The 10,000-nt window shown below is 51.3% G+C and overlaps 1 protein-coding gene across 1 annotated transcript; it reads left to right on the forward strand.

Annotated features, from left to right (window-relative positions):
* Window positions 1-1,106: 1,106 nt before the first annotated feature.
* Window positions 1,107-1,995, forward strand: LOC138863972 (uncharacterized). The gene is made up of 2 exons (XM_070129498.1): window positions 1,107-1,111; window positions 1,284-1,995. Exons 1-2 carry the CDS (start codon window positions 1,107-1,109, stop codon window positions 1,993-1,995), a joined length of 717 nt encoding a protein of 238 aa, XP_069985599.1.
* The last annotated feature ends 8,005 nt before the right edge of the window (window positions 1,996-10,000 follow it).

Genomic DNA, 10,000 nt, shown 5'->3' on the forward strand with positions numbered 1-10,000 from the left:
CACACGAGTCAGCATTCTCTGACCTGGCACCCAACTCTTCACACCAGCTAGCATCATCTGACCTGGTAGCCAGATCCTCCCACCCGTCAGCATTCTCTGACCTGGCACCCAGCTCCTTCCACCAGTCGAAATCCTCTGACCTGGCACCAACCTTTTCACACCAGTCACAATCCTCTGACCTGGTAGCCAGCTCCTCCCACCAGTCAGAATTCTCTCTGGCATCTAGCCCAGTCAGAATTCTCTTACCTGGCACCCACCTCTTCACACAAGTCACCATCCAGTGACCTGTTAGCCAGCTCCTTACTCCAGTCAGCATTCTCTGACCTAGCACCAAGCTCCTCCGACCACTCAGCTTTCTCTGACCTGGCAGAGTGCTCGTCCCACCAGTCAGCATACTCTGACTTGTCACCCACCTCTTCCTACCAGTCAGCATTAGCTGACCTGGCAGCCAACTCCTCCCACCAGTCAGCATTCTCTGACCTGGCAACAAGATCTTCCCATCAGTCAACATTCTCTGACCTGGCAGCCAGCTCCTTCCACCAGTCAGCATCCTTTGACATGGCACCAACCTTTTCACACCAGTCAGCATTCTCTGACCTGGCACCCAACTCTTCACACCAGTTAGCATCATCTGACCTGGTAGCCAGATCCTCCCACCAGTCAGCATTCTCTGACCTGGCACCCAGCTCCTTCCCCCAGTCAGCATCCTCTGACCTGGCACCCACGTCTTCACACCAGTAAGCATCCTCTGACCTGGTAGCCAGCTCCTCCCAACAGTCAGCATTCTCTGACCTGGCACCCAGCTCTTCACAACAGTCAGCCTTCTCTGACCTGGCAGTCAGCATCCTCTGACCTGTTAGCCAGCTTCACCTACCAGTCAGCATCCTCTGACCTGGTAGCCAGCTAATACCACCAGTTAGCATTCTCTGACCAGTCAGCATTCTCTTACCTGGCACCCACCTCTTCCCGCCACTCAACATCCTCTGACCTTGCACACAGCTCTTCCCACCAGTCAGCATTCTCTGACCTGGCAGCCAGCTCCTCCTACCAGTCTTCATTCTCTGACCTGGCATCCACCTCTTCACACCAGTCACTATCCTCTGACCATGTAGCCAGCTCCTCCCACCAGTCAGCATTCTCTGACCTGGCACCCACCTCTTCACACCATTCACCATCCTGTGACCTGGTAGCCAGCTCCTCCCACCAGTCAACATTATCTGACCTGGTTACCAGCTCCGTCCAGTCAGCATTCTCTGACCTGGCAACCAGCTCCCACCAGCCAGCTCTTCCCACCAGTCAGCATCCTCTGACCTGGCACTCACCTCTTTACACCAGTCAGCATACTCAGACCTGGTAGCCAGCTCCTCCCACCTGTCAGCATTCTCTGACCTGGTAGCCAGCTATTCCCACCTGTCAGCATTCTCTGACCTGGTAGCCAGCTCATCCCACCAGTCAGCATTCTCTAACCTGGCAACAAGATCTTCCCACCAGTCAGCATTCTCTTTCCTGGCTCCCACCTCTTCCTACCAGTCAGCATCCTCTTACCTGGTAGCCAGTTCCTCCGACCAGTCAGTATTCTCTGACGTGGCAACAAGGTCTTTCCATCAGTCAGCATTCTCTGACCTGGCAGCCAGCTCCTTCCACCAGTCAGATTCCTCTGACCTGGCACTCAACTCTTCACACCAGTTAGCATTCTCTGACCTGGCACCCACTCTTTCACACCAGCCAGCATCCTCTGACCTGGCAGCCAGCTCCCCCCATCAGTCAGCATTCTTTGACCTGGCACCCAGCTCCTCCCGCCACTCAGCATCCTCTGACCTTGCACACGTCTTTTCCCACCAGTCAGCATTCTCTGACCTGGCAGCCAACTCTTCCTACCAGTCAGCATTCTGTGACCTGGCACCCACCTCTTCACATCAGTCACTTTCCTCTGACCTGGGAGCCAGCTCCTCCTACCAGTCAGCTTTCTCTGACCTGGTAACAATGTCCACCTAGTCAGCATTCTCTGACCTGTTAGCCAGCTCATTCCGCCAGTAATCATCCTCTAACCTGGCACACACATCTTTACACCAGTCAGTATACTCAGACCTGGTAGAAAGCTCCTCCCACCAGTCAGCATTCTCTGACCTGGCAGCCAGTTCCTTCCACCAGTCAGCACCCTATGACCTGGCACCCACTTCTTCACACCAGTCAGCATCCTCTGACCTGGCACCCACTTCTTCACACCATTCAGCATTCTCTGACTTGGCAGCCACCTCTACCCACCAGTCAGCATTCTCTGACCTGGCAGCCAGCTCTTTCCACCAGTCAGCATCCTTTAACCTGGCATCCACCTCTTCACACCAGTCAGCATTCTCTGACCTGACACCCACTTCTTCACACCAGTCAGCATCCTCTGACCTGGTAGCCAGCTCCTCCCACCAGTCAGCATTCTCTGACCTGGCACCCACCTCTTCACACCAGTCACCATACAGTGACGTGGTAGCCAGCGCCTCCCACCAGTCAGCATTCTCTGATCAGTTCAGTTAGATTTGCGAAGTCATGCTTCGCCCGGGCCTTTTCTCTGGGGTGGCCCGGCCTGTGTTAACTATTTCTAGTTAACTCAAATGTTTTCTTTGAACTGCATGCTTACCGCGGTGGCTGGATTGCAAGCAAGCGATCCGGCTGCCATGGTGAAAGCATGTTGCACACCCTTTTTACCAGCCCGGCGGCTGTGGTGGGTGGTCCCTGTCTCAGAAATTGTGTGTGTACACAATTCTGCAAGTAATGTAACAGGGTGGCGTTAGGCTCACCGCAGTGTTTACATGACCTCCCAGACTCACTGTCTATAATTTGCCAAGCGCATTGGTAACCTAGTCTTAGTCTGAATAGTATGACTTCGGTACCTCTTTTTGTATTTGGAGGAAGGGCCAGTGGCTCATAGCCTGAAGCATCTGAGTACCACTTGGTAGCGAGCGATTTTGTGATGTTTTCTCTATGTGCTCCCCGGAGGACCGCACACGCTGCAGCTTTGGTACCTTGGCTCAGTCCCCTTCGGCTGGGTTTAACGATCATGGAGAATGGGGGCATACCCCTGCCCTTTTCGGCTAGTTTATCAGCAAGCTCGTTCCCTTGTATGCCTATGTGGCTTGGGACCCAGTTTATGATGATTCTTCTACCTTGACTAAGGATTCTTTGGGCTATGTATAGTACTGTTGTCAAGAGGTAGATGTTATCTGGGGGCATGCTATGCTGTAAACTGTCAATAGTTGCTCTTGAATCTGTGTGAATGACAACGTGCCCTCCCCTCAGGGACGCTTGTGTCAATGCTTCCATGATCGCAACCGTTTCAGCCTGAAGCGTTGAGGCATTGTCAGTGACCCTAATGGATGCTGTGGTATCCTTTGTTGCAAAGCCGGCGCCTGCAGTATGGTTTATTGGATCCACGGATCCGTCCGTGTAGTAAGTTATACTACCCGGCGGAGTTATTTGTTCAATGACCCTTTGTGCTTGTGCCTTTAGGCTAGGCATGGAATATTGATCTTTTCTCCTTGTGAGATTTAGAATTGAGAATTCGATCATTTCGTTTGCCCACGGCGGGGGTTCTTTGTAATCAGGGTGGGGGGAGTCCATACCCTTGGCAAGCAATGAATCTTTTAGTTGAAAGCGTATCAAAACTCTGGCTGTATGTGTGAGCCAGGAATTGTCTGCAAACAACTGATAATCTTGTTGTAGGCGTCTGAGAACTCTTTGTCTTAAATAGGAGTTTGTGGGTGCCTGCAGGACCTTGGAAAGGAACTGTGCTGCCATTAGATCAATTCTAGTGTCCACGGACGGTAAATCAGCTTCCATGAGGAGGTTGATGACCTTTGTCCACTTAGGTGCACCTAGAATGATCCTGGCTGCTTCGTTTTGTATTGTTTCCAGTTTTTCTTTTAATGTTGTGCTGGAAGCAATGAGGGCGACAGATGCATAGTCAATAATAGGACGGACAGCATGTACATAGAATGATCTTAGTACTTTGTGTCCTGCTCCTCTGTGTTTCCCTGTCATGACTTTCATGACTGACAGTCTTTCCTTGGTTCTGTCAAGCAGGTATTGGATCTCCTTTTTGAAAGTGAGTGTGTGTCCTATCCATACACCAAGGTATAGATATTCCTTCACCCATTCCAGATCCATACCCTGTATGGTGAGTTTTTTGTTTCTGACATTGGTTCTCAGTGCCATTGCTTTGGATTTTGCTGCTGATATTTTTAGACCCGTCCTACAACACTCTTCCGACACCAGGTTCAGACAACGCTGAGCTCTAGTTAGGCAGTGGTTGCCAGAGGCTATGATTGCCAAGTCATCTGCATAAGAGATGATCTTGCATCCCTCTGGCAGGTGAATGTCGAGTATGTTGGACATGAGGGTATTAAACAGGGCTGGACTAAGAACCCCTCCCTGAGGAGTTCCATTTTCAAGTGACATGTGCTGTGAGAGGTGGCCTTGAAATCTGACATATGCTGATCTATTTTTAAAATAGTCAGCTATCCAGGCCAAGAGTCTGCCTTTGACTCCTTTGTGGATTAGGGTCTCTTGAATGGCAAGTGGACTTGCCAACTCAAAAGCCTTCTCCAGGTCAAGGAAGACAACCACGGCGGGCGAGGTGCAGATTGTGCTTAAGAGTGTGGAAATGCTATGCGCAGTGCTCTTACCCCTTGTGAACCCGTGCAGGTGTTCATGGGGAGGAACCGTTTTCCATCGGAGCCTGTTGAGTACCATCTTCTCAGCTGTTTTGCCCAGGCAGCTGAGAAGAGAGATGGGGCGGTACTTGCCAGGCTCCTTTGGCTTTGGGATGGGAACTATTGTGGCTTGTTTCCAGCTCTGGGGCACTGTGGCTGTTTGCCAGGATTTGTTGATAACCTGCAAGAATGCAAGTTCTCCTGCAAGGCCTAGATGCGAAATGATGGGGTGAGAGATCCCATCAGATCCCGGTGCTGACCCAGAACTGGATTTGTATGATTTTCTTAGTTCCCTAAGAGAGAACAAGGCATCTGCTTCATCAGCTTCGAGTACCTTGTCTCTTATGAGAGCAAGTCTTTCTGGATTTAAGTTTTGTTGTTTTTCTCTCATCATTGGAGGCAGATTGTTGGTGCTGGTTCTGGCAGAGAACTCAAGCACCAATCTGTTAGCCTCTGATTGTGGGTCATGATGAGTGCATTTCGGGGCTTGGCGGCTTGTCGCTTGCCTGACCCGTTTCCACAACTCTGTAAGGCTGGTCTGGTACCCAAAAGACTGGCACCATTCCAGCCATTTTTCCTGCCTTACTCTGTTGGCAGTTTCCTTGGCATCCACAACAGCTTCCCTCAGCAGGGCCAGATTGTCGGGAGATCTTTGCCGTCGGTTTTTTCTACACATATTAACCCTGTGGTTGACCTCTTTGATCTCGTCATTATAGTACCAGGCGTCTTTGTGAGTTCTGGACCATGGACGAGTTTTGGGAATGGTTTGTGAGGCTGCCTGGTTTATGGCCTGGATTAGCCTTGCCTCTAGCACATCCACATCTTCATTATTGTTATTGGGTTCATTGTCTTTCAGACATCGAGCCAAGCCTTCTTGGAAGGCAAACCAGTTGGCCTTGTCAGTTTTCCATTTAGGAATGTGATGTGGTCTTTGGGCTGGACCTGCATCCATTAGTGTGGTGACTATGCCGTAGTGATCACTAGTAACTGTATCATCAACACACCATCGAATTCTCTCCACCATTGTTGCAGTGGCAAAGGTGAGGTCTAGGACCCCTCCCTTCACATGCGTTGGTTCTTTGGTGTTGAGAAGAGCGATCTCAGGGAATGTCTCAAGCACTTCTGCTATGTGAATGCCTGCCGCGTTCGGCCTTTTGCGGGGATTCAGCATGGCCATGTGTGCATTGAAGTCTCCCCCTATGATCGCTCGGTCTTGTGCTGCAGTAGCACAGACCTGGTTTAGATCTAAGCTCTCACACAGTGGTTTGCTATAAATATTGTATATTTTTATAGAGCCCCCAGGTAGCTGAATCTCAGCAGCAAGAGATTCAACACCATCTCCACAGTGCGGCGGATTGGCTATTCAGGAGCAAGGGATAGCTTCTTTTACCAGGGTCATCAGGCCTCTAGCACCATCCAGATTTGGAGTGGTGAAGGCATGATATCCTGAGAAGCACACGGATCCCATTGTTAGTGTCTCCTGGAGCATGACGACGTCAATGCTCCTTGCTCACACAATGGACTGGAGAAATGAGTTCTTGCTTTTATAGCTACAGATATTCCACTGCAGTATGCTTAGATTGTGTGCCATGATGGTTACTCAGTGTCACTTGCTTCATCTTCTGATGCCCCAGTGCTGGTGGCATCAGATAAATACAGATCCTCATTGATTGAGGATTGTACAACTTCCTCTAAGTCAGACACTCCGGTTAAGGCCTTACCAGGGGGTGTAGGGCCTAGGTTGGAAGTGTCACCTTGGGTCAGAGGACGAGACTTTGGCTGTACAGACTCGGCCTGCTGCACAGTTTCAGCCTGTCCTGACAGACTAGCTGGGGTTTTATGTGGTGTTTCTTTTGAAGCTAGCCTGCCATCCGAGGATTTGGGGAGGGGAGCGCTGCTCGTTATCGGTTTGGAGGCTTCTAGCTTCCTTCCCTTCAGAGCCGCCACAGTTTGGGTCATAGCCGTCATGGCGACCTGCACTGCTTTCTCCGCCTCCTCACTGGTCCTCCCCAAGGCTGTTGCTACTGCAGAAACTACAGCACTCAACAGGAGTCATATCTTTCTCGTCAAAGAAAAGATTATCATCTACTGGGGGGACCATTGCTGTGGACTTTGAACCTTTTTCCCTTTTGTTCTTTTTTGTTGTTTTGCCACTAGCAAGCTCGGGGAATTCCTCTCTGTTAGAGGTATCCAATTTTCTCTGTGGGGGCGACTCCTTCCTCTTAGGAGGTCGGGGAGTATTCTCCTTTTTATTTTGTTTTTTGTTTTGGCCCCAGACATAGGTACCTGGGGGCGCAGGGACAAAGTCAGGACGTTTTTTGGCTAACTCCTGCTTCTTAATCACTGCCTGTTTCCTGACAGAGCAAGCCAGACTACAGGCATGATGTTTTTTGGCACAGTTTGGACACTTGGCTGTTGTGTCCTTCTGGCCATCTTTGTGTGCCTTAATACACACTTCCGTTTCGTGTGCCTCGCTGCATACACCACATTTGGCTTTGGCCTTGCAGTTGGCCTGGTGATGCCCGAATTTTTGGCACGTGAAACACCTCAAGGGCTCTGGCACATATGTCCTGAGCTTGTATGAGCCCCAGTTACCCAGATCAAAGGTGGTGATTGGGGCTCCCTTGAGGATAACAAGGACTTGCCTGGTTGGAGACTACCCTTTGGTCATGCGGGAAGCCTCCACCACTTGTGGGAGAGACGTGATCACCTCCACGTCGAACCCTAGTGGAAAGCCAAGTAGCACCATCTTGGATTTTTTCTCTTGGGAGGTCAGTGGTGAGATACACACCTTCCTCCCATCTTTAAGCACCTTGATTTCCTGCAGGAAGTTCATGGTGGCTTTGTCTTTGGGGGCAATGATCATGCCCTCATCTCTGGAGATTCGGATTGATAATCTCACATTTCTTTCCTTCTCCAGTGCCCTTACTAGCTGGTATGCATTGTCGAAGTCTTCAGGTTTTTTTGGTACCTTAAACCGCGTTAGTCGACTTGGGGTGTGTTCTGCCTCTTCATCAGTCTCCACCCTTCGTCGCTTCACGCCTCCCCTTTGCAGGGGTTTAAGGCCTTTGGCAGTGGGGGCAGCTGTTTTGGCTGGTACAGCTGGAGCCCCTTCTTGACTGAGGGAGTTCTGAGGGGAGTTCAGGCTTCCCTCAGTCTGGTGTGCAAGGACAGACTTTGTGGTTGGTGTTTCTGTCTTGTCCTTGCTCGGTTCAGCAGGCCGGACACGTTCGGCCTGCTTTTGGGTTTTCTTTCGCCCCCCTGCAGCCTTGAAAGGCTCCAGGGTGACTGCCATGGTCGGATTCATTTTGTGGTCATTAGAGAGTTGGAAAATGATTTGTCCCCTTTCGGGGGTTATCTTTATACCTCCTCTCTGGGTGAGGTCTGAAGAAGGGCCTCACAAAAAGCTCTGATCCCTACACTCGACCCTTCAGCACCACAGGACAGGAGATCCCCCTGGGTGGGCTGAACTTGGAGTTTTGGTGTGGTAAACGCTCTGCACCCCAATCCTGCTACAAGGGGGGTGTGATCACGTCACCGCAGCCCAGGCGAATGTTGGAAATTAACGTTTCCCGCAGGCCCAGGCTGCACCAGGAATTCAGAAAGAGAGGGCAAGAGTAAGACACCGAAAAGACACCCTTGGTGCATGGCCACAAACTATGTCCAGGACCAGAGGGTCCAGACCTGGTTTGAAATCTCGCTCTCCAAGTGAGCGGTAGTGGGGCACTTACTACAAGAGAAGGCCTGGCCAATTGTCGCGGCGAACAAAGAGAAATTGGCGGAGCTCTCTGTGTAGTTTTTTGTCAAATAATATCGTAATCAAGCTCAAGTCTGGAGGCTTTAGCTCTGGAGAATCACGCCAAGTGAGTGACAATAATGCCTCGCCAATTGGGTGATCTCTCTCTGCACACCACAGGAGAGAGGGCATGTAAGGTGTGTACACCACAGGGGATAGGACCTGCGACAACACTCGCATTCTCTGACCTTGCACATGGCTCTTCCCACCTATCACCATTCTCTGACCTGGAACCCAGCTCTTCCTACCAGTCAGCATTCTCTGACCTGGCACCCACCTCTTCACACCAGTCACCATACTGTGACCTGATAGCCAGCTCCTCCCACCAGTCAGCATTCTCTGACCTAGAAGCCAGCTCCTCCGACCAGTCAGCATTCTCTGACCTGGCAGCCAACTCCTCCCACTAGTCAGCATTCTCTGACCTGGAAGCCAGCATCCTCTGACCTGGCACCTACCTTTTTCCACCAGTCAGCATACTCTGACCTGGTAGCCAGCTCCTCCCATCAATCAGCATTTTCTTACCTGGCAGCCAGGTTTTTCCACCAGTCAGCATTCTCTGACCTGGCACCCACCCCTTCACACCATTCACCATCCTGTGACCTGGTAGAGAGCTCCTCCCACCAGTCAGCATTCTCTGACCTGGTACCCAGCTCCTTCCACCAGTAAGCATCCTCTGAACTGTCCCCCAACTCTTTACACCAGTCAGCATTCTTTGACTAGGTAGCCAGTTCCTCCCAAAAGTCAGCATTCTCTTACATGACACCCACCTCTTCACACCAGTCAGCATTCTCTGACCTAGGAACCATCTCCCACCATTCAGCATCCTTTGACCTGGCCTACAGATCTTCTCACAGGTCCGCATTTACTGACCTGGCTCCCACCTCCTCCCGCCACTCAGCATCCTCTGACTTTTCACACGGCTCTTCCTACCAATCATCATTCTCTGACCTGGCACCCAGCTCCTCCCGCCACTCAGCATCCTCTGACCATGTACACGGCTTTTCCCACCAGTCAGCATTCTCTGTCCTGGCACCCACCCCTTCCTACCAGTAAGCATTCTCTGACCTGGCACCTATCTCTTCACACCAGACACCATCCTCTGACCTAGTAGCCAGCTCCCCACACCAGTCAGCATTCTCCGACCTGGCACCCACCTCTTCAAACGTCAACATCCTGTGGAATGGTAGCCATCTCCTCCCACCAGTCACCATTCTCTGACCTAGCACCCAGCTCCTCCGACCAGTCAGCCTTCTATGACCTGGCAGCCAGCTCCTCCCTCCAGTCAGCATTTTCTTACCTGGCAGCCAGCTCCTCTTCCCGCCAATCAGCATTCTCTGACCTGGCACCCAGCTCCTCCCGCCACTCAGCATCCTCTAACCTTGCACACAGCTCTTCCCACCAGTCAGCATTCTCTGACACGGCACCCACCTTTTCACACCAGTCACTATCCTCTGACCTGGTAGCCAGCTCCTCCCACCAGTCAGCATTCTCTGACCTGGTA

The sequence above is a fragment of the Penaeus vannamei genome, chromosome 14 (genome assembly GCF_042767895.1).
Source record: "Penaeus vannamei isolate JL-2024 chromosome 14, ASM4276789v1, whole genome shotgun sequence".
Taxonomy (NCBI): Eukaryota; Metazoa; Arthropoda; class Malacostraca; order Decapoda; family Penaeidae; genus Penaeus; species Penaeus vannamei.